This window comes from Schistocerca nitens, chromosome 1 (assembly GCF_023898315.1).
Source record: "Schistocerca nitens isolate TAMUIC-IGC-003100 chromosome 1, iqSchNite1.1, whole genome shotgun sequence".
Classification (NCBI taxonomy): domain Eukaryota; kingdom Metazoa; phylum Arthropoda; class Insecta; order Orthoptera; family Acrididae; genus Schistocerca; species Schistocerca nitens.
The window spans coordinates 522,779,971-522,806,828 of NC_064614.1; the positions used below are offsets into that span (position 1 = coordinate 522,779,971).

The 26,858-nt window shown below is 38.7% G+C and overlaps 1 protein-coding gene across 1 annotated transcript in view; it reads left to right on the forward strand.

Annotated features, from left to right (window-relative positions):
- The window catches only part of LOC126236278 (methyl farnesoate epoxidase-like), a 141,142-nt gene that overhangs the window by 19,883 nt on the left and 94,401 nt on the right, over positions 1-26,858 (forward strand). The window contains exon 2 of the mRNA XM_049945443.1: positions 16,439-16,690. Within this exon, the coding sequence (XP_049801400.1) occupies positions 16,439-16,690 (252 nt within the window). The remainder of the gene's footprint in view (positions 1-16,438; positions 16,691-26,858) is intronic.

Sequence of the window (26,858 nt, forward strand, 5' to 3'; positions counted from 1 at the left end):
GCATTGAGGAGGTCATTATGTTCAAGATGCCTCATTATGCTTGCGCTCAGAATATGTTCTAAGACTCTACAACTAATTGATGCCAAGGATATTGGATGGTAGTTTTTTGGATCACTTCTACTACCCTTCTTGTAGATGGGTGTGACCTGTGCTTTTTTCCAAGAACTGGGTACCATTTTTTATTCAATTAATCTATGACAGATTGTAGTTAGAAGAGGGGCTAACTCAGCAGCAAATTCAGAATAGAATCTGACAGGGATTCCATAAGGACCTGGAGCTTTGTTCAGTTTTAACAGTTTCCACTGTTTCTCAACACTACTGACACTAATACTTATTTCATTCATCTATTCAGTGGTATGGGAATTAAACTGTGGCAGTTCTTCTGGGTTTTTCTTCACAAAGGAACATTTGAAATCTGGCTGTTTGGCCATGAATTGTTTTGTTATACAAGGTATCTCACAGGATTCAATTGTGGGACTATTCCTGTTCTTGACAGTACTAGGTCTACTCCTGTTCTTCATTGACACAACTCGCCTATCAGAAAACATAAAACACTTCTAAAATCTGCAATTCATGCTGATGATACATATACACTTATCAGTAGTCCAATCTCAGTCACATCAGAAACATCCAAGATGATTGATGAATGGTATTCTTGAGCACAAGATGAGTCTGTAGCAGTTTCAGATGGAAGTTGCTCTGAGTGCTGCAAAGTGACTGGAAGCTGCTGTAAATGTGTGTGTTGGGTCACCTAAAGATAGTGACATACCAGATATACCAAAGATATTTCAAGTACTACCTTGTTCTATGGATACTGTCTCCTATACAGGTAGCACAGGATCTATTATCGCTTGTCCACTTGTCAATGATATGTCTTGGGACCATGTACAGGAGTGGAAGAGATAGGTGATTACTCAGGGCCCTAACCAAAAAGACTGAGATGCCGTCTCCTACCAAAACTGCAAATGTGTCAGTGATGTGTGATGGATAATGATACCCCTTAGGGAAATGGCAGCAAAATAGTGGAAGGGTCACCTCCTACACTCATATATGTCTTGGACCACATTCATTATGCTGAAGAGGCTGTTCTGGAAGCTACTGGGGGAACAACGTGTAACCAGTTGCAAATTGTAGTCTGTATTGGAATAAACAAAGCCTGTCACCTGGGTTTTGAGGTCATACTTGGTTCATTTCAGTGAATAGCTAAGAAGGTGAAGAAGATCAGCCTAGCTCATGGAGTTTCAAATGAAGCTAACAATCAGTAGCGTCATCCCTAGAACTGATTTTGGCCCTTCAACACTAAGCTGAGTAGAAGGCTTGAACCAAAAATTTGAGGGTTCTGTGACAAGATTAGGCTGTGACATATGGTTGAGAACTTTAGGGTACCCTAAATGGGTCAGAACATACTACCCATCAGAGGCTTATTCCCAGTTGATTGCTTGTGTGTGGAATGCACACAAGGTTTTTTTAGCTTAGGTAACTCTCCATCCAATCCGGATGATGATAGCTATTGGAGACCTCAAAGTATCAGTATAAGACTTAAAAAAAAAGTCCCTCAGAGATAAGACAATTAAAATCATAACGACAAATGCCATGGCATTTGCAACAAAGTGATGGGTTTTGAAGCAGTACTGAAGAGCAGTGGAGTTCACATAATACTAAATATAGAAACTCAAAAATCTCAAAACTGATAATAGAGAAATTTCTGGAGTAAATTTAAGTGTGTAACAAAAAGAAAAGTTAATAGGAAATAAAAGTGGTGTACAATTCGTTAGGATAAGTGATAGGGGTGACAAGATGTCATGCAAAATATTATGAAACGTCTTCTCTGAAAACTACTTAAAACATATGGTTTGGAAGCTCGTTTGTGATGTAATTTATTAGATCTAATGGCATCAAATAAACCTGACATTTTTGAGGATGTCAATAGTACAAAGGGCAACTAAAACAATTTCAAATTGAAAGTTCAGCAAACTCGATAGCAAGGTAGTCACACTATGTCTCAGGGAAGACCCTTGAATTTTTAGCTCTGGGCAAGGTCATGTAGAGGAACTGTGGCTAAAGTTTAGAAAAAAACAGCTAATTTAGTAGAAAATAAGTCTAGTCCTTACTTTTAAAACTTCAGATGTAGGAAAAGTTTTCTACCCTCAATCCCCAAACAGTTTGTGATGAGGGTGACTGTCCACAATACATAGTTTCTGTAAAGGAACTGCAAAAGAAACCAGTGTAACAAAAAGGACAGGGCTATAGGTACAGAGATCCTGAATGAAATATGCAGCTCTCAGTGGGATGATGGGTGAAGCCTTCAACAACTACTGTACCAGAATCTTATTGAAAGCTTGATCATATGACAAGGCTATCAGTGGTACCAAAGTTAGTGCCCAGGCACAAATGAATGACATATGAATTGCAAGTTTTTCTTTTCAAAGGAGGATCCAGGAATATTGCCTTAATTGGATACTCATGCCACTGCAGATATGAGTGCAAGACAAGTAGTAGTATAAGTGGCATTGGGGAGCAGATAAAATTGTCAAAATTGATCAAGAATCCAGGACCTGGTTTTATCTATATCAGATTATACACAGAATTTGTGGCTGAGTTTCCCTCTTTTAATTATAATGTATGGTGTGATTACAGTTAAAGTTCCAGTTTTGAAATGCTGTAAAAAATAAACATCTCCTCAGAATGACATCAAATTTAAGTAGAATATTATCAGAGAAGGGGGAAACACTATCGGAAAAAATAACAAAAATTTTACTACTAGATGGTACTCTAAGCAAAATAAAAGACATGGGTTACATAGCTGTTTGTCAGTTTGCTTCTGAGATGCTTGGTGTGACTGTCTCAATGCAGCATCACACACTGCTGCTAAAGCTCTTTTACAAGAATGGTGACTGTGTGTCAGTAGCTCTGCAGAAGTTCTGGACAATCTAGGGTATGAAAACAGACACTGGTCCAATGTCTGCCATGGGTCTGGGGAAAATGATTACAAATTTTGAAAAGACGGGTAGTTTTGAAGTGCAGTGTGACAGAGGAAGGAAAACAATCGATCTGTTGTCAGTAGAAGATGTGGTCACAGCATTGCAGGAGGGGTTGAGTGGTGGTGTGCAAACATGCAGTGTATGTGGAATTGCCTGAACATTGAATATGCCTGTGAGTACAGTGCATAGAATTCTATGAAACATATTGCATTACTACCCATACAAAATGACCAATGTTCAGGAATTGATTCATGCTGACCTGCCAGTAACAAAAACATTTGATACAGAATTTCTTACTCATGTGGAAGTGAACAATGAATGGCCATGAAACATTCTGTGGAGAGATAAATCCCATTTCTAATTCCAAGGACAATTCAGCACACATAATTGCTAAACATGGTCAATGGAAAATCCACTTGGATTTCGACTGGTATCACTTCATTTTGCAAGGGTGATAGTGCGATGGCATCATTTATCCTAGGGCCATATTTTCCCCCAAAGATGGGGGAAATTATACAAGAGTCTTCCGTGCACCAATGTCATTCCAGCCCTTCAACAGCATGGATGTATGGGCAGGATCAGTTTCATGCAAGATGGGGCTCTTCTGCTCATTTTACAGCCAGTGAAGCAGCTGTTGAGACATTTTGGAAATACTTAAATTGTCAGCCACCATTTCCCTATGCCTGACCATCCACATCACCTAGTCTTAATCCGTATCACTTCTGCCTGGGTGGTTAACTGAAAGATGCTGTGTTCAGTACTCTGATTAAATCAGAGAATGGAGAAATACTATGGGAAAAAAATAACAAAAGCTGAACTGAAGGCTCTGAGTGTGCAGCACATTCAGAAAATGACCTACAAGATACTCCAGTCTGTTGTGGGACGTGCTGTTTCTTGATTTCAACTTATGGCAGAAAATAGTGGATAGAATACTGAACATAATATTAATGATAATAATAATAATAATAAATCCCATGGAGGCCTGGGAAAAGAATTGGCCTCAGGTATGTTCCGCCAGTCGTAAAAGGCGACGAAAAGAACAAACCACTAATAGGGCTAACCCCCCTTTTTGTGTGATTAGTTGGTTCAGACAGAACTAATGAAGCCTTGGAGAAGCGCTGTCATGGTCGGGGATGACGCTTGAACCCTATGCCCGTCCACAATGGTAACGACACATAGAAAATGATTTAAATCCAAATAGAGGTGTTTTGCAGGATATGCTTTCTGCAACCACAGACAGAGGATGAGATGGTCAGATGAAGTTAACTGACACCTCGGGTTCTGTTATTACCAAGCAACAAACTTAGGAATCAACACAACTGGATACAGATCACAAGTATACACAACATTTATTACCAGATACCCAGAATTAAAATTTTTAACAGAAAAGCGACTAGCTGATCAGATCCGTGTAATAATCAAAAATAGCAGGATACCCCAGTCAGAATTAGAAAACATCAAACAACAAGTACAACAAATACTGGAACAGAATAATGTGCAATCAGAAGAAGAAGAAAATACGGTAATGGACTCAAACATCCCAGAGCAAACAAACAAAGAACAACACGCATCAATTAAACAATCAGAGGAAAACGAAATCTTAAGACAGCCACCAGAACAAGCACAAATAAAACACAAAGTGACACACATCTTAGATATAGAAGAAAAATTTCAGCTGACATATATACACTCCTGGAAATTGAAATAAGAACACCGTGAATTCATTGTCCCAGGAAGGGGAAACTTTATTGACACATTCCTGGGGTCAGATACACCACATGATCACACTGACAGAACCACAGGCACATAGACACAGGCAACAGAGCATGCACAATGTCGGCACTAGTACAGTGTATATCCACCTTTCACAGCAATGCAGGCTGCTATTCTCCCATGGAGACGATCGTAGAGATGCTGGATGTAGTCCTGTGGAACGGCTTGCCATGCCATTTCCACCTGGCACCTCAGTTGGACCAGCGTTCGTGCTGGACGTGCAGACCGCGTGAGACGACGCTTCATCCAGTCCGAAACATGCTCAATGGGGGACAGATCCGGAGATCTTGCTGGCCAGGGTAGTTGACTTACACCTTCTAGAGCACGTTGGGTGGCACGGGATACATGCGGACGTGCATTGTCCTGTTGGAACAGCACGTTCCCTTGCCGGTCTAGGAATGGTAGAACGATGGGTTCGATGATGGTTTGGATGTACCGTGCACTATTCAGTGTCCCCTCGACGATCACCAGTGGTGTACGGCCAGTGTAGGAGATCGCTCCACACACCATGATGTCGGGTGTTGGCCCTGTGTGCCTCGGTCGTATGCAGTCCTGATTGTGGCGCTCACCTGCACGGCGCCAAACACGCATACGACCATCATTGGCACCAAGGCAGAAGCGACTCTCATCGCTGAAGACGACACATCTCCATTCGTCCCTCCATTCACGCCTGTCGCGACACCACTGGAGGCGGGCTGCACGATGTTGGGGCGTGAGCGGAAGATGGCCTAACGGTGTGCGGGACCGTAGCCCAGCTTCATGGAGACGGTTGCGAATGGTCCTCGCCGATACCCCAGGAGCAACAGTGTCCCTAATTTGCTGGGAAGTGGCGGTGCGGTCCCCTACGGCACTGCGTAGGATCCTACGGTCTTGGCGTGCATCCGTGCGTCGCTGCGGTCCGGTCCCAGGTCGACGGGCACGTGCACCTTCCGCCGACCACTGGCGACAACATCGATGTACTGTGGAGACCTCACACTCCACGTGTTGAGCAATTCGGCGGTACGTCCACCCGGCCTCCCGCATGCCCACTATACGCCCTCGCTCAAAGTCCGTCAACTGCACATACGGTTCACGTCCACGCTGTCGCGGCATGCTACCAGTGTTAAAGACTGCGATGGAGCTCCGTATGCCACGGCAAACTGGCTGACACTGACGGCGGCGGTGCACAAATGCTGCGCAGCTAGCGCCATTCGACGGCCAACACCGCGGTTCCTGGTGTGTCCGCTGTGCCGTGCGTGTGATCATTGCTTGTACAGCCCTCTCGCAGTGTCCGGAGCAAGTATGGTGGGTCTGACACACCGGTGTCAATGTGTTCTTTTTTCCATTTCCAGGAGTGTAGAATACAAAGACAGAAATACAGACATTAGACCATTTTTGCATAGTCCCCCAAATAACCCACAAGCCGAAGCAACAACAACAACTATCAACACAATCATACACAACAAAATAAATGAAAATACAACTATGGAAGAGTTACAACTACTGGTTTGTATAGGAGCACTCACTACACTAAATATAGACACTAGGCAGAGACCAGAACCAACCAACACACAGAAGAAACCCACAAAACCAGCATGGCAACACAGGCTACAGATCAGAATAGAAAAACTGAGAAAAGACATCGGACAGCTGACACAATTTATAAAAAATGAAATATCAGACAAAAAACGAAAAAGGTTAGGTAAAATCTCACAACAAGGAGCGATAGAGCAATTAGATGAAAAGAAGCAGAAATTACAAGCATTGGCCGAACGACTTATAAGATACAAAAAAAGTGAAAATAGAAGGAAACAAAACCAAACATTCAACACAAACCAAAAGAAATGTTATCAGACAATAGATAACACACACATTAAAATAGACAATCCACCAAACATAACAGACATGGAACACTTCTGGAGCAACATATGGTCAAACTCGGTGCAACATAACAGACATGCATGGCGGATACAAGCAGAAACAGACACATACAAGATGATACCACAAATGCCTGAAGTGATAATTTTGCAACATGAAGTCACTCGAGCAATTAATTCTATGCACAATTGGAAAGCCCCTGGAAAAGATAAAATAGCAAATTTCTGGCTAAAGAAGTTCACCTCAACACATTCTCAGCTAACTAAATTATTTAACAGTTACATTACAGACCCATACACAGTCCCTGATACACTTGCACAAGGAATAACATATCTGAAACCTAAAGATCAAGCAGACACAGCAAACCCCGCAAAATATCGCCCCATAACATGCCTACCAACAATATACAAAATATTAACTTCAGTCATTACACAGAAACTAATGACACGTACAACACAGAACAAAATTATAAATGAAGAACAACAAGACTGCTGCAAAGGAGCATGAGGGTGTAAAGAGCAACTGATAATAGATGCAGAGGTGACATATCAAGCTAAAACTAAACAAAGGTCGCTACACTATGCATACATTGATTACCAAAAAGCTTTTGATAGTGTACCCCGCTCATGGTTACTACAAATATTGGAAATATACAAAGTAGATCCTAAATTGATACAGTCCCTAAACATAGTAATGAAAAATTGGAAAACCACACTTAATATCCAAACAAATTCAAATAATATCACATCACAGCCAATACTGATTAAGCATGGAATATACCAAGGAGACTCATTAAGTCCTTTCTGGTTCTGCCTTGCTCTGAACCCACTATCCAACATGCTAAATAATACAAATTATGGATATAATATTACTGGAACATACCAACACAAAATCATACATTTGCTATACATGGATGATCTAAAACTACTGGCAGCAACAAATCAACAACTCAACCAATTACTAAAGATAACAGAAGTATTCAGCAATGATATAAATATGGCTTTCGGAACAGACAAATGTAAGAAAAATAGCATAGTCAAGGGAAAACACACTAAACAAGAAGATTACTTATTGGATAACCACAGCGACTGCATAGAAGCGACGGAAAAAATAGATGCCTATAAATATCTAGGATACAGGCAAAAAATAGGAGTAGATAATACAAATATTAAAGAAGAACTAAAAGAAAAATATAGACAAAGACTAACAAAAATACTGAAAACAGAATTGACAGCAAGAAACAAGACAAAAGCTATAAATACATATGCTATACCAATATTGACCTATTCATTTGGAGTAATGAAATGGAGTAACACAGAACTAGAAGCACTCAATACACTTACATGATCACAATGCCACAAATATAGAATACATCACATGCATTCAGCAACAGAAAGATTCACATTAAGCAGAAAGGAAGGAGGAAGGGGATTTATTGACATAAAAAACCTACATTATGGACAAATAGACAATTTAAGAAAATTCTTTATAGAACGAGCATAAACTAGCAAAATACACAAAGCAATCACTCATATAAATACATCGGCTACACCATTGCAATTTCATAACCACTTCTACAACCCTTTAGATCACATAACATCAACAGATACAAAGAAAGTAAATTGGAAAAAGGAAACTCTACATGGCAAGCACCTGTATCAACTAACACAGCCACACATTGATCAAGATGCATCCAACACATGGCTAAGAAAAGGCAATATATACTTCTGCAACATGAGCCAAGTAAATATATAGGACGCTGTAGCAGAGGCAGCGAAAAATTCTAAGTCCCAATCAAGGTCACGTGCTGCTCGACGCGTAACACATATCTAACACGTACTTAATGTATATATACAGTGAGACGGAAGGATTCATGATTGCAATACTGGATCAAACAATAAACACCAGATATTACAGCAAGCATATTATTAAAGATCCCAATACCACAACAGATAAATGCAGACTTTGCAAACAACAAATAGAAACAGTAGATCACATCAAAAGTGGATGTACAATACTGGCAAATACAGACTACACCAGAAGACATGACAATGTAGCAAAAATAATACATCAACAACTTGCCATACAACATAAACTAATAAAACAACACGTTCTGACATACAAGTATGCACCACAAAATGTACTGGAGAATGATGAATACAAATTATACTGGAACAGAACCATTATAACAGACAAAACAACACCACATAACAAACCTGACATCATACTCACCAATAAAAAGAAGAAATTAACACAACTAATCGAAATATTCATACCGAATACAACAAATATACAGAAAAAAACAGGTGAAAAAATTGAAAAATACATCCAACTGGCTGAGGAAGTCAAGGACATGTGGCATCAGGATAAAGTTGACATTATACCAATTATACTATCAACTACATGAGTCATACCACACAATATCCACCAGTACATCAACGCAATACAGCTACATCCAAACATATATATACAACTACAGAAATCTGTAATTATTGATACATGTTCAATTACCCGAAAGTTCCTAAATGCAATGTAACATGTACCATACAGTTAAAAGGAAGTCACGCTTGATCAAGGTCCGTGTCACTTTCCATTTTTAACCAGACATAACATCTGAGAAAGGAAAGAAATAATAATAATAGTATTTATTCAACATCAAATAATCAAATACAATCCTCAGAAATAATACAGTTTCAGGACATCATACTGATTATTCTTCTGAATATGTCAATAAGTTTCAAACTAAAGATTAGTTTGTGTTAATAAATTTTACATTTTGTTGTTATCAAAACATTGCATCAGTTGTGAGTTATTTAAAACTATGTGCTTGACACACAAGATAAAGTACTCATCTAGGGAATAAAAAGGGTTTTTAGTTAGAATTTTTTTTAGCTGTCTTTGTTAGTAGGAAAGGCTGTGAAACTTTTCAGTAGGGCATTGGCTAGCTTCATCCCAGCATGGCTCTGAGCACTATGGGACTTAACATCTATGGTCATCAGTCCCCTAGAACTTAGAACTACTTAAACCTAACTAACCTAAGGACATCACACGACACCCAGTCATCCCAGCATGAAGTGCATTTTTTTTCACATAAAGCTGTTCTGTGGCTATTTACACAGTATCTAAATTTTTGTCTTGTATCATACTGGTGCAGCTCACAGCTGGAATTTGGATTTACTGTTTTCACAAGCAACATAACTTCCAATATTTATACACCTGTAATGGTATGCATAACTAATTGTGAGAACAGGTTCTGATATGTTTCCCTAGTTTGGCACCACAAATAATTCTGATAACTTTTTCCTGTAGTGTTTATAATGTGCTTAGGGTGGCTTGAGTTGTTGCACCCCAAATTTCTACAGCATAGTTTAAATTTGATGAGAATAGTGTGTGATAATCAGTTTTTAGTACACACATATCCTTAAAATATTTGCTAATCGTGTTTATGGCAAATACATTCTTCAACAGCTTTGAGGCTAAGAAATCTATATGCATGTTCCATTTGAGGTTGACATGGATTGTGATTCCCAAGAATTTTATCCAGTTTTCCTGTTTTACAATATCATTTCCTATGAATAATTTCATGTCAAATTCTATTTATGTCCTAGTGTTAAATTACATTATTGCAGACTTAGAAGCACTTACAGTGCCATCTAGTGGGAAAATTTTCATTTATTTATTTTTTTCCATAATATTTCCTTCTTCTTCGATAATATTTCTTTCAAGTTTGATCTCATTAGGAGCAGTGGTTCTTTTTTTACATGGTTTTGAAATTGGGACTTTAATTATAATCACCCCTTACTGTTGATTCTTTGGAAAAAAAAAAAAAAAAAAAACTGTGACCTGTAGCTGGAAGAAAGCAAAGCTCACATTCATCTACAAGATGGGAAACAGAAGTGATCCACAAAACTGCTATCCTATTGAATTGATGTCCATCCATTGTAGAATCTTAGAACATATTCTGAACTAAAACATAATGAAGTATCTCAGACAATGTGATGTCCTCTATGTGAACAGCTCGGATTCTGAAAAAATCGGCAGTACAAAATGCAGAATGGGATTTTCACTCTGCAGCAGAGTGTATGCTGATATGAAACTCCCTGGCAGATTAAAACTGTGTGCTGGACTAGAGCATTTGCCCACGAAAGGCAAAGGTCCCGAGTTGGAGTCTCGGTCTGGAACACAGTTTTAATCTGCCAGGAAGTTTCATATCAGCGCACACTCCACTGCAGAGTGAAAATCTCATTCTGGAAACATCCCAAAGGCTGTGGCAAAGCCATGTCTCTGCAGCCTACTTTCTTCCAGGAGTGCTAGTTCTTCAAGTTTCGTAGGATAGCTTTTGTGAAGTTTGGAAGGTAGGACACAAGGTACTTGTGGAAGTAGAGCTGTGAGGATGGGTCATGAGTCATGCTTGGATAGCTCCATTGGTAGAGAATTATAAGAGCCATGGAAGGCTCAGCACCTTGATCTTCATGCAAACCCTCATTTAAAAAGCTTCATATTCTTCCATTACCATGCCTATATATCCTATAAACAATAATGTTTATAAGGAAAATCGTAGATGAAAATAGCAAGATTGCTCCAAAAAACCAAAATATCCATTCATACAACACAAGGAGTAATCAAGATTTACATATGCACTTTTCACATACAACACTAAAACAAAAAGGACCATTGCAAGCAGGAAAAAAAAACTGTATAACAAACTACCTAAAATAATTAAGGCAATAACTGGCATGCATAAATTCAAAACTGCGATGAGTGACTACTTGCTACAGAATTGCTACTATAGTGTTGATGAATTTTTATCAACAATGTAAATATGTGAAAAATTTAAATAGTTTATACAATTAAGGCCAAAATAAGAAATGTGTACATGTAGATTTATCTGTGTATTATATGTGGTCTATTACATATATGTGTGTGTCTGTATAATCATGGCCAAAAGTATGAACTGTGTGCGAGTAAAATTTATTTGTGTATTTGTGAAATGTTATTCCCATATGTTAGAGTTATATTGTTACATACTGAAAACCATACAACAGTTTTTCTGCGAACTTTATTGCAAATTATTTGACTTGTCCTATATCATTATGTACCCCTGTACAGTGTATGATTCACAGGACCAATAAATATACAATACAATGCAATACAAGAGCACTTGCCCACAATAGGTACAGGTCCCAAGTTCAATATAAAATGCAGTTCACACTTTTCTCACATGATTTTCTGATAGCCATGATCAAGGCGGTCAGGTTGATGTAGTATTTCTTGATATCCAAAAAATATTTGACTCAGTGCCACACCACCAAAACATATTAACAAATGTACTATCATATAATGTATCAAACAAAACTGTATCAGATTAGATTCAATTTTTTTTTCCATAGACCCAAAAATGAGATGATTCTCATGGGTGTGGAGCATGTCACTAAGTATAACAAGGATACAGCATGTTATCTTGGATGGAGAGACATTAGCTGATGCAGGGAAGTATATTACAATTGTTGCTATTCACATTGTATATTATCGATCTGGCAATCAATATTAATAACAATGACAGACTTATTTAATGAAGTACCATCTGCACAAATATTCAGTCAGATCTTGACAAGACTTCAAAGTGGTGCAAATATTAGCAGCTTGCTTTCAATGAATAAAAATATAAAATTGTGCACTTCAGAATACAAAAAAATGTAGTGTCATATGACTACAATATCCAAGAGTCACAAATGAAATCAGTCAATTCATTTGAATACCTGGGTGAAAAAATTAACAGGGATAGGAGAATTATAAGTTTCAAAAATCTGAGTTATTATCAATAGGAAACAAAAACATTTTAAGTTTATATTTATTAACACAATATATACATGTTCAAAAGACAACAGCAGTAGAGTAGTAATACTTTTATTGAGCTTTTAAAAATACAAAAAATGAGAAATGCACTCACTTACGTTCAGCTGTGCTTAAGAGCACGCAAACAAGCCCAAAGACTATGCATTTAGCAAATGTCACAAAGAAATGCAATACCAGTCTCAAATGAAGAGCATTGTTCATGCCATCATCTCTCAACTTAATGCACTGGATCCACTCTTCTGGAATTGGCTTCTCTTATTTCTTGTCACATACTGGACAGAAAATAGCTGACCTGTCTGCTGTCTCTTCACGTGCAGTAGGTCTATTCTGTCTGGAACAGGATATATCCTCAGAAGCAATGTTTCTTATGTAGCTGAATGTCTCCCCAGTATTAGGTCCATAAGACGGTATGTATTTTTGTATGGATGTCATGACCTCTGATCATCTGGCTTGTTTTCTCTTACTTGTTTGCTTGGCTTCCAGTACAGGCAAGATTTCTGCTGGAGACACTGACGTTTCTGCTGTGTTCTCACTTCCCACAAATGGAGAATTTCTACCTGGGTCACTGTTGGAGGTGCTGTTCAGATCTACCACTTTAGGTGGAAGTTGTTCTGTTCATCGAGAATTCTGGTTTAGATCTTCCTGGGGTCAATCACTTATGTTTGATGGAAGGAGTACCTTATCTGAAAGCACATTGGGGTTAAATGGGTGTTTACTTGTTGCGTGGAAGGAATGCTTTGTCTTCTGAAGAGTGATAACTCATTCATAGGCATTAAGAAATACCGGGCAGATGTCACTTAACATAATTGCAGTCCCTGGCTTGTCATGCACCCATTTATCAGCTTCAGATGCATAAGCAGTTTTCAGTGGTCCAAAGAAACAATTATCTAGGGGCTGAAGTTTAGGACTGGTGTGTGGTGGCGTGGATAACAAAGTTATGATAATCTTGACAATAGAGAACAGCTTGAAGACTGCAATGCGACTTGCGATTCTTAAGTATCAAGAAGAATGGACCATCTTTAGTTGGGTTGGCATAGCCATTGAAGTGCTTTAGGTAGTCAATGAAGAAACCAGAGTTTATGAAACCACTGTCTGAGATCATGGGGAGAGTTCCTTTGGGTGCATCTTTGAAGAACGTAGGCTCCATCCTCTTTCATGGAAAGATTATGGCTGGTGGTATGAAGAAACTGATAGGGTTCATTGCACAGGCAACTGTGATGGTTTGCCCTCTTTTTGCTGACAGAACCTACACAACCAAATGTTTTCCTTTTGGAGTTATGATGTTTTGGATCTTGTTAGAACAGAAAGTATTCCTGTCAAATCCATGTTACAGATGTGATGAGCAAGAAACTTTTCCTCTTCTGCTCCCTGCTTCAAATTTTTTTAGAAATCTCTCAGTTTGAGGTTTACTGAAACCAGTACTCCTCCCTATATTGCATTTCTATGGAGTCCAAAGTGTAAGATGGTGGCTTTTGTAGAAATCTTGAATCCAGTGCTATCCAGCTGCCTTTGCATCGTTACTGAAGTGGGGATCCAACTTGTTAGCCTCTGTGCGCCCAAACGCTAATTGCATGAGCTGCAGCCTGCTGAGACCAAAGAACATAGCATAAAGATCACTGACATAGGTTGCCAATTCTTTTTCTAATTCATATAAGAAATTTTTTAAAACATCCTAGTGTTGTTGGTACAGTGCCCTAAAAGAAAACACTATCTGTAATCAGAATATTTTGAATGTAGCCTATGCATTTGTATATTGGATGCTTAATAAGGGAATACATAAACTATGTTCCCTACTCATTGCAACCAGTCTTTTGCTTAAAGTAAATTCCTATGTACCAAGAGCGGCGGCAATCTTTCATTTGCTTACTCCATTTTTTATTCATTTTCTGGCCTCATTGAGCAGCGCTTCAGTAAAGATGAACTTCCTGTCCAATTTTTGTACTTAATTTGAAGTCAGTCTGAAACAAAACCTATCCTTCAGACTCCACAACACATGCAAAATGGTATAAATTTGCAGTTGCACCCTAAAGAGTAAGCACTCACTCTTTGGGGATGTAACATGCATATTCTTTCATACAGTAACAATGATTCTACCCAAAGTCAGGAGATGGCAGCACATGGCAAATTTGCAAAACATGTGGATGCATTATAGTAGACTGAAAGACAACCTCTCAAAATGCAGTCAAGAACTGAAGGCTATTGCTCATGTATTCTGTGAATAACTTTTGCAACACAGTAACAGAATTACTTTAAGAAAGCTGAAAAGTGGTTCTTACCAGTTTCACTTCAGAAATACAGGGTTTCTTCACACAACTTCTATGAGGAGTTTCTGATACCACTCCAGACACTACTACATAAGTTGCAAGCTGATCAGTTTAATCAGCTATCAGCAATACAAGCTGCACTCTCTTTGAGACTGTGCACCCTATGAAGCAATTTGATCACATTGTTTGTTAGTTAGTCACATGTTCCAAGGATAACTTTGCTTGATAGATCATAATGATGTGGAATGAGACATTTTACATTCACATTGCAAATTAATTTGTACATAGGCTCAACTATAGGTAAAGCAGGAAGGTGACTTAGTTTCATTGGTAAGGTACTGACAAAATGCAGTCTATGAACTAGACTGTCTACATGACACTAAGGTGATCCAACATAGACCATTACCCACGTGTATAATCAAATAAGACCAACAGGGGATATTGTATGTATACAAAGAAGGGCAGTACAAATTGTGACAGGTTTTTCTCTCCCATGGGAGAGCATCATGGAAATGCTGATTCAGCTGAACTGGCCAACTCTCAACTCTTAACAACAGATATCAAGTGTCTGACAAAACCTTCCCTATGAAATTTAAAGAACCAGTATTAAGTGAGGAACTTAGAACTATGCTACAATCCACTATGTATAACTTCCACAGGGATGACAAAAACTACATTAGAGCATTTCAATATGCACACAGTGGCTTAAAAGCAGTCATTCCTCCTGCACTCCACACATGCATGGAATGGGAGGAAAACATAATAATTGATACAGCATGAAGTATCCTCTGCCACACTTCTCAGGGGTTTGCACAGTTTGGATGTTGATGTGGGTGTAACTAGTTTGAGGAGACATAGTGGTTCATAGGACCTAAATGAGATTACTTTGAGGAGAATGGAAGGTAAGGTTTTGGAACAGAAGGAAGATGCGTTACTTCCTCAAAATGTTCAGAATGCCGATCATGTTCATTTTACAGCATAAAAAATGACTAGAGCCTACATTTGAACTATCAGGCATTTTACATGGAGCTAGTCACATTAGAGGATATAGAGTAATGCTTCTAAAAATAAAGAACACTTTCTCTTATGAACATGACTGAAGAATTAATTGTGATAGTTTTACAGCCAGTTCTGCCTATATAAGGATTTACACTCGCTAGCTCCATCCAGTCCTGTTTTAGGAGCCTCAATGAAATGTTGACTCCCGGCATGTTTCGATGCAGCCACAGAATGAGCAACATTTATGGTATCACATTTAAATTATACAGTGTAGTTAGATAATTTTTTGTTTGTAAATGTAATATTAGTCAATATGTTTTGTACAATGTTTCTTATTTGTGTATGGCTGTTGATCATGACTGTACAGTTGAAACTGTTATAGCCACCAAATAATTTTGTGAGCATTAACTGAAATAAACTATAAAAATTTTGTAGTAATATTTCTTATTCCATGTGTTTCCAGTGTAAATAGAAAAACTGACTTGTATTTCATTCATGACAGTAATGCACAGATATTTAACTCTGGATGCACAGGCCAATGGCCAATTTTTGTGCTACACTCGTATATGAAATGATTGCTATTAACTACTCTTGATCTTGCAGTCAAGAAGTACAGAATTTTCTATATTCTGAATCTAGTTCATAAATTTCTGTGACTTTTGTTCTAGTATTCTTACATTTATGGAGTCCATTTCGTACACTTTATAGGGCCAAAATGGTTGCCACTCGTTGGAAATTATTTGCAGCTTCAGAAATTAAGACACCGCCTAGGTTATCTTCACCTTGTATGGGATGATTTGGCACTTTCTTATGGACCAATCATTGGTCTTAGACTTGGAAATAATCTCATTGCAGTTATCTGCGGAAAGGAAGCAGCTTCTACTGTTCTCTCTACAGATGCTTTTGATGGTCGTCCTGATGGTTTCTTCTTCCAGACAAGAACATTTAACAAACGATTAGGTAAGAAAATTTTTACATCACTTGCCTGATATTCAGTTTATAGAGTTTAATTATTTATTAAAACAATTACTCTGAGATGCTGTAAAATGAGCAAGCTTGGGCCCACATTTTCTAGTTTTTCAAGATTTGTCCTCCATTTTTGTTCCTAAAGTGCAAAAACATTTTGGGAAAAAAGTGGTGATTTTACATGTACATTTTGACACAGAATGCATAACTAATCATTCTTGTATGGGAAAAAAACTTCTTTTCCTAAACGGACTAATGTTGATGCACTATAAGAAAACTTTAATTTTTAATTTTTGGGAAAAAAGTTTTTGATCAGATGGCCAATATTGCTCATGATTTATGAAGAAATAATGTTAATGCAGGTTCTGTAAAGTAAAGTAAGGCAGAGAAAAGGCAGTTAAAGTTAAGTACTGATACTTTACTAAATATTTTACTGAGTGAAAATATTATAGATGGGAGTGTAACACAAGCAGGGGAAGTATCATTATGAGATTAGAAAAGAATTTAGTGACCCAGTTCCAAAACAGAGTAATATCCTCTCCTAATTGCACTGGGCTCATTTTTCCTTATTTTTATGTCCGAAAAATTATAGGTAATTACATCTTGTTTCCTTTCAGCTGGCTTCTTCCAAAACTTCATAGTTTCCTCCAGGCATGACGCCCTAACTTTCTTGGCACATTATAACTGACTACAATATAGTTATTTTCTTTCAGGTTTTTGTTCCATGATACATTATCTTTTTAAGCAGGGTTTTTATAAGTGTTACTGTCCTCCTGTCCACATTCCAGTTCATCACTTGTAGAATAATCAACAGTGAAGTCAGACTTGTCAGTAGAAGAGGTTATACACCACTAATTTTTTCTCTCCTTCTCATTTGCAGGTGATCCAAGCATTTGCACTTCCAAGTCTGCAGGGATGACTCATTTTCCAGGCCTCACATTTATTAATTACCTTTTTCTTCTTACAACATGTGCAGACTCTGCTCTCTTACCAATTGCTGCTTTAAGAAATGATTCACTGACACATTCAACTTTCACAGACCTTTCAACATCTGACAGCCTTTTCAGAACTGCATTTGCCTTAAAACTTCTAAATCCTGAAACCATGTTATCTTCTTTGCCTTGAAGAGTCACTATTTTTTAAGCTATCTTGGAAATGCTTCCTTAGACAGTTCTTAAATTTTTCTCCATTTGTGTTTTGCACCATTCATGTAGGATACTGTATAGAACAATTATGTAGGTATATTTAAGTGAAACTGGAGCAACTTTGTGCCAAGACAAAGTTGTCCTAGGTAACCTATATTGCAACACCAAGCATAATTTCCAAATGATATAAGAAAGTAAACAGAAATTAAGCTTTATTAAAGGGACAATGTAATTTTATACTACTTAATGTAAAGAAACTGATACTTATTTGAATTTTAAGGTTGAAATTAATCTCTACAGGCAAGATAGTTGTTACACTACTTTACCATGACCAAAGAGGGGAATTCTTGTAACAATGCTTCCAACAAGGAAAAAACATTTGGAAACCAGTGCAACCAACTTAGACTGAGACTATACATACTACCAAAGAGTATAGAACACCTGTATTTCCAGAATCTTCAGGATAATCTCCAGAGGAGAATAATTTATCTTTTCCTTGTATGTGGGACACAGTTGTTCCAAAGAGCCAATTCAGAATCATAACTCTGAATTATTAAGTCATGGGAGAACAGTACATTAAATAAGGATGATAGCAAACCAGCAGTTCAACAGTCTTGAGGAAAGATATACATCACTGTCACTTCCCAGTTCTACAAACTGATGATGAGGAATTGGCAAGGAAATAGAAACTCAGGATTTTGCCACAATGCTTGAATGTCATTCTTCTGTTTGTGAATTTACAAGTGGCTATTGTTAGAAATCCTATTGTAAGCATAGAAGAGCCAGTATAAAAACAAAGATAATAATGATGCAAATTCGTCATTTTCATTCTCTAAAATGGCAATTGCTTTAATAAGATTTGGTAAAACAAAATTTTTTTTTTATTCTGTGTCCATGATAATCTGCTTGCCTTCATCATCAGAGCTTGCTCCTTTCAAAAAGTTGTAACAATAACATCAAAAAATCTTATTGTAGAATACTCTTTTAGATGATGATCAGAATCATTGGAATTTTAGAGATGAAGCCAACTCACTCTTCTTTCAAAATGAATATTATGTTGTAATAAACAAGTTCATAAGTGTTAGCTCTGGTAAAAGGGAGAGGGTGGGTGGCAGAGAGTGGGGATCAAAGGCTGAGTGTTCACAATGGATATTTTTGGCAATTTTATGAAAGGAAGGCTCTGAACATGAACTCTGGACATCTTACACCATATTCTATTGAAGGATAAACAACATCTGACTATGGAACAAAACTAGCCTAATGTGTTTAAGGGTTTTAGGAGCTATTTATACTTACCTTCTACTGAATGCAGGTGTAAGTACAACATTACCAGTAGGCTGAACACAACTTCATTCCACATGAAAGCATTAACAACTTGAATGCATACAATGTAGGCTTTCACGGCTGGTGTTGTCTTCAGTTGAAACTTCCGGACAAAGAGGCCATGGTCAATGTATAAAATTTCCACCTAATGTTTCGTCTCCATCTGCTGGCACAACGTCAACATCCATATTTTGTCCAACTTTAAAACTTTAGTTTTAAAGTTGGACAATCAATTACTCTTAATTGAGAATGATGACGCCTTCCAAAGATAGGCATACCATCGGCATTGCATGACAAGTGGTGGTGCCCTCTATGCACTCTATAAATGTGAGAGTACCTGGAGCCTCAGTTGCAGTAGCCGGATGATGCGGGAGACATTCAGAAGATGTCTCCCGCAGATGGAGACAAAACATTAGGTGGAAATTTTATACATCGACCATGGCCTCTCAGCCCAGAAGTTTCAACAGTATTTAAGTGTGAATGTACATGGACATGTCACTGCATCCTCAGGAGGTAAAGTTCACAGTGTTGCTGATAGAAACACATGCAGGATGCTAGCTAGTCCTCAAGCAGGAGGCATGAGTTACAGGGAGGACAACTGCAGCAGAGTTAGTACTTTGTTTATGCTTTGTGCTTAATTTCCTTTACTAGATGTGAATAGCAGCTCATTTTTTTACTTATTTAGTACTTTCAATTGCTTTACTATTTTTTGTACTTGCAAAAGTTAGCCTCATTTGTAACTTTCAGTAGCAGATATGGCAAAGAACTGTGGTCCTTGAGAGAGCATGCTCATCACAAACACTTGGATTATATTGAATTACACTGTATGTACTATTTGTTCTGTAGACCAATAGAGATGACATTTTCTAGGCTGTGAAATCTGTTAAAACCTAAAATATGTAATACATATCTGCAGAGTAACTGTATTCGATGAAGTTCCTTTCGCAGATTCTAAGTGAGGTGGTCCACAGCAATATGTAAAGTCAAATATTTTACAGATGTTTCTTTTAAATCTTAATTAAGAAGCAGACCACAAATATTTAAATGTATAAATACTGAAGTGCACTGGATAATACCAGTTCTGTTGTAGCTAAGCACTATCAAAACCAAAATCAATTTTCAAGGCTTACTTATACTGATTTGCATTACTGCATTGAAGTTGTATTGGAGTTAGATATTACATACACACATCAACAAAAATTTTGCATCACCCTGGTTCCCAGAACTCTTGAAGATAGATGTTGACCGTGGATATTGCATCACAACCACAGTCCCTTTGATGGTTCAGAGTCATCACTAAACCTGCCCAATGATGTAAACAACCATGCATGAGCAGGGCCTAATAGGCGCATGGGGTCCGACAACCAATCAGTTCCAGTCATTCCACCAAGAAGGAGGTACACAGCTTGTGTTGTCTATAGTTATGCCTAGATGGTCAATACCACAGTTAGATCATGTCCACATTGCTACTTTGTGCCAGGAAGGGCTCTCAACAAGGTAAGTGTCCAGGCATCTCAAGAGTGAATCAAAGTGATGTTGTTCTGACATGGAGGAGATTCAGAGGCACTGCCTCACTCAGGCCACCTAAGGGCTACTACTGTAGCAGCTGACCGCTACCTACAGTGGCTTGGAGGAACCCTGACAGCAATGCCACCATGTTGAATAATGCTTTTCATGCAGCCCCAGGACATCATGTTATGACTCAAACTGTGCGCAATAGGCTGCATGATATGCAACTTCACTCCCGGCGTCCATGGCGAGGTCCATCTTTGCAACCACAACACCATGCAGCACTGTACAGATGGGGTGAACAACATGCCGAATGGACCGCTCAGGATTGGCATCAAGTTTGCTTCACCGATGAGTATCGCATATGTCTTCAAACCAAACAATTGCCAGAAAAATGTTTGGAGGCAACCTGGTCAGGCTGAATGCCTTAGACACACTGTCCAGCATGTTCAGCTAGGTGGAGGTTCCCTGATGTTTTGGGGTGATGCTATGTGGGACCGATGTATGCTGCTGATGGTCATGGAAGGCACTGTAATGGCTGTATGATATGTGAATGCCATTCTCTAACCAATAGTGCAACCATTTTGGCAGCATATAGGTGAGGCATTCGTCTTTGTGGATGGCAAATTGCTCCCCCATTGTGCACATCTTGTGAATGACTTCCTTCAGGATAACAACATCGCTTGACTAAAGTGGCCAGCATGTTCTCCAGACATGAACCCTATTGACCATGCCTGGGATATATTAAAAAGGGCTGTTTATGGAAGATGTGACACACCAACCACTCTGAGGGATCTACACTGAACCACCGTCGAGAAGTGGGACAATCTGTACAATGCCTTGATGAACTTGTGGATAGTATGCCACGATGAATACAGGCATGTATCATTGCAAGAGGATGTGCTGCTGAGTATTACAGGTACTGGTGTGTACAGCAATCTGGACCACTACCTCTGAAGGTCTCGCTGTATGGTGGTACAACATTGCAAGCTAACATCCCAAAGATGTTTGGGCTCACATGAGGTTCCTCTTCATCAAAAAGTTAATACAACATATAATAACAGTAATAATAATATCAGGTGCTAAATTAATGACCCATAAATGATGTAGGCCACACAGTTGCTATTTGGTTAGAATAATGTTTATTCAGAAAGAAAACTAATAGTAAAAGTGGTCGTATTTAGAGTTACTGTTACACTCAACTGCATATCCATTTGACACAGTTCAGTCACTTACAATCTCATCGCAAAATACAAGTCCAATACTCCACCTTGTAATCTACACAAAAAGTTAGAGTTGACACCAGGTGCACGGCTGCTCACCGCTCAGAGACTAAGTCCCGTGATATCACACACGCGAAATTTTCTAAGTCATTTCACTTCCTAGCTACCTAAAGACCGACTGACTGCTTTCGAGTTCCAATCCAAACTGTTCCTTTGGTGTCTAGACCAGAACTGTCCACTTTGGTGTCTCCAGCCATACTGTCCCTCTGCCCATCTCCGGCTGCATCTCCTGCGTGCTGAACATTGTCACTCAACTGACTAGTGCAGTTCCCTTCCCAGAAGCTGTCCATCTGATTGGCTACAGATTATTCTACAATATTTTACATTTTAACATATTTAAATAATCACAGCTTGACCACTTACACATTCTAACTAAGGTAACAATAATATCCATTACATAATAAACGTTAAATTCTTTTACATAAAACCAATACAATTTCCTTCTTAACTTTGAATGTCACAGCCAGTAGCCTTGCACCAATGTGCTCTCTGATAAATAAATAAAGAACAAAAGTAACTATTATGCACTAAACATTACAACAAATATTCTATTACCTAATGATTCAATGAGGTGTCATGCTGTATCATTCAGTGTGTTTTGTGTGGAGGAGATGATGATCTGGTGCTTAACTGAAAATTCTGATAATATAAATTTACTATAGTTTTTAAACAAATAAAGTTATAGAGTTGGTATGTCATTTTAATGATGCGCTATTATATGAAATGTTGATTGTTAAGATCGACCAAAGCACTCAGATTTTAGCATTCAGGTCTTTGTTACAAAACATGATAATTTCACTTTAACAGTAAATCCTAAACTATTATAGATATGATAAATATTCAAGTTTTATTGGGATCACCATGAAAATTTAAGAAAGATGGTATATTAAAATTACTGTGGCTTCATTCCTTGAATTACTACAGAATTAAATAGTTTTCATAAGTGTTTCCCTATATGGCCGATCTTAGGCCTGCCATATTTAACACTGCTACACCTCCCTGGACACAAGCAGCTCCTACGGGGTTTCCCTAAGATGTATGTTCTCGTCTGTCTCACTTGCATGCTACAGCACTTAGGCCTGATCAGCCTGGCCTCATTCAGCACAATAGATGCCTGTGAATTTCCCCATCTCATGGCGAATCTGCACTATTTGTAGCACACTGTCCTGGATGGCAGGGTTTGTTTCACAATTCCTGGAAGGCTGTCTCTTTCGGCCATGTACTTAAATGAGACCAAAATGCTCATTAACTCACAACGTGGAATGTGTGGTTTTCTTGGGCAATAAAAAGGGCGGAAATGATGTTTATGTTGATCTCTATTCCAATTTTCTGTACAGGTTCCGTAACTCTCGGAACTGTGGTGATGCAAAATTTTTTTGATGTGTGTAGTATCATATTGTGTGATACAGTTAATAATAAGTACAGCTAATGGTTTTGCTAAGAAATTCATAAGTGGAGTAGAAGTTTGCCACTGAAATAGCTCTAAACTGTTTAGGGTTTCTAGCCAGTTATTGAAAAGAATGTGTTTCTCAAGGACGTACCACTTTCTGGATGAAAGTGAGTGACCTTAAGCCCTTACGAGGATTGTGTTTAGTCCTGGTACTGCTTCAGTAAACTGACTTTTCGGTGTTAATGAAATACGTATTACTTATGACAAATTTTAGTAAAGAAGAAATATGCTGAGAAACAATATAAATTATACTCCATTCTTTGAATATGTTTCTCACAAACAGTTTTGCTTGACTTGATGAGTCTCCTCAAAATATGATATCATATGATATTATGGAGTGAAAATAAGCAAAATATGTCAGATGTTTCACTTTTACATCACATAAGTCTGACGACATCCACATTGAACATAAAGGTTTGTTTAAGTGCTTTAGGAAGTCTGTAATAGTCCCCTCTCAACTGAATTTGTTATTGAGTTATGATCCCAATAATTTAGCATAATCTTTGATTTATTTAGAAGTTTAAGTAGTTCTTTTGTATGTACCTTCTAACTAAATGTATTATTACATTTTAATCTCAAGAATGCTGTTATCTCATTCTATTGCATGTCTTCATATTGTACTTATATGTTGGGTGAAACTCTTTCAAATCTTGAAATGCACACAATTGGTTTTTTTTTGTTTCCAAAGTTGAATATCAGTGACTCGGTTAACAACTTATCAATGTACATTAGCAGCTCTGTATAAATCTACATTTGATTTTCTATTGGCAATGTTTGTATCATCTGTGATCACTATGCATAATAAATAGTAACAGAATAAATAGTAACAGCCCTTTGATGGAACCCTTTGGGATACATCTTGTGATTAGTTCCCATTCACATAAAGACTGATTACTTAATACAGGACACTTGCCTACTGATACCATTTGTTTCCTGTTAGATAGATATGATTCAACTATTTCAGAGAATTTTTTATGACATCACAATATTCTACCCTACTTAAAAGGATGCTGGGAGTTTTAGTGACAACTGTTCAGTTGATGTCACAAATGCATCATGTAGCCTGACAGGTTCTTGTACTGCTCATGTGATCCACAGAGAAATCTGATCTGGCACCAATGATCTCTTGACAGTGGCTAAAAGATCATGCTCAGTTCTGGATCTGTGTGATAGAAAACCTTTTACATGGCAAATGGCCAAAAGGTTAGTTCATATTTCTAATGAGCAGTTTAGAGAGGTGATCATAAATGATAATAAGACAGAGCCAGAAGGCTTTGCCTCTGCTGCTCGAACAGTGGCTCACCGAGGTCCAAGTGGTAACAGGTACATTGTTAGACACATGAAGGCTCTCTGTAACTCAGTAGAAAGTCTGGTTAATTCATAAAGCATGCTAGCAATGAATTATGGCTAGTGCCAATCTCATCATACTTATGTTTATCATAATTACTTCAAAATTATACACATATATCAGTGTGGGGAATGTGATTCTTCAATGTCTACAGGTGTATTTTATGATGAAATAAATCTTGGGTGAACAGCCTGGTATGAGGGTGCATAGGACACAATATTTCGGCAATCAACCACGTTTCCATCATCAGGTGCGCTGATGTACTGACCTGCAGTGGGCCGGCACCAGGTATATATAGGGCAATCCCACTCCTCCCTCAGGCGCTTCCTATGAGTCGGTGCAGTCCGCGCCCCATGCATAGTTCAGGTACAGCATCCATTCTCCCGCCATCTGGGCACTGCGTCTTAGGTCTTCTCATTCAGGAGGGTTGCCGGCACTGCTCTCGTTATTCTTCCCTCCTCCCCCAGAGTTGGTACACTCTGGGAAATATCCTTTTTCTTCTTAATCTGGGTGATCACATGTTGCCACGCCTTGCTAAGGATGTAACCACTGTCACGATTTAGTTGTGGCTCCCTTACTCTAATCTCTATGGCTTCTTTGATGACACAGTCCCAGTATTTGGAGGTCTGTGTCAGGACTTTGGTTTGGTCATAATCCATGCTGTGGAGCTCCAACAGGCAATGCTCAGCGATTGCCGACTTACTGGGCTGTTGCAGTCTAGTGTGCCATTGATGATGTCCACCGCTGGTCAGTACATCAGCGCACCTGATGATGGCAACATGGTCGATTGCTGAAATATTGTGTCCTATGCACGCTCATACCAGGCTGTTCACCCAAGATTTATTTCGTCAGTGTGAGGAATATTTTACTCACTAACCTTTCACACATGGCTCTAATGTACACTAGTATATATGGATGTTAATGGAAAATAAAGGTTGAACTGGACAGGAAAGTACTTTTGATTTTTCAGCTCCTTTATTGGAACATAACACAATTACATAAAAATTAATATGGGACATTATTAACACAGTGAAAATGACATAGCAATAAAAATGGACACAGTGGAAATAATTCCTGTAGCACACAGTAGCCTCACAGAACTAAAGGTTTCAGCAAGTGGCAAGTACGAATTTTAAACATCAGAAAATATACACAGCTGTTCCACACCTAGCAAATACAGGAAAAGAAAACTTGCAGGCACACATGTGAAAGACTACAGCAATCAGGCAGTATGTGGCACACTATCCGCTGTCATACAATCGTCACTGAAAATCTTGTTATGTGGAAGTAGTTTACAAATCTCATGAAACAGTCAGGAGTGGCATGAAAAATATCAATCTAAAACTGGTCTGTATAAACAAAATTCTAACGCTGTGCCACTAGCACTCAGCAAGGCTTCAGCAGATCCTGCAGTCACTGTTGAGGTGAAGCATCTGATACAGACTCACTGGCATCATCTTCTCTGCAAATGTACATGTCCTCGATATCACCACTGCACGACATGGCAAATCCTGTCTTCAGATCCACACTGCACAAAAGACACTTACTACAAAACACCAGCTCACTTGTGTAAGTTATATCAACTGTTCGGCAGGGAGGTGTCAGGAGCTCTTTCTGTCTCATGCTTCTCTCCACAAAAACCACAAGGCTACCATGAGGCAGTGCATGACAGCCACTTTGATACATTTTGCATGTGACCAGCAAGTGTCATCTGCTGAAGCAGATGGGTGGCAAATGAGCATGCACTGTATCGCATCACCAGACATTTCTCATCCAGTGGGGAGGGGGATGTCGTAATCAGCAACAGCAGTGGTGGCGGCAATATTATATCGGCTGTGGTCCCTGTGCTGGGTGGTGGTATGTTGTCGGCAGGAGGTGCCGTCGGCTGTGGCAGCAAGACAGGTGGTGAGACAGAGGTGATGGCGACACATGTCAGGTCCTCAGCTGGCTGCAGCACGGAGTCAATGAGGCCAACATATGCTGCAGCAACAGGCATGGTGATGGTGTGCACAGTAGGCCTTGCTTTATTCCATGGTGAGCCAGGTGACATGATGCCACACCACCAGCCTTGGCGTTGTGTGCTATTGTACGTCAGTTTGCCGGC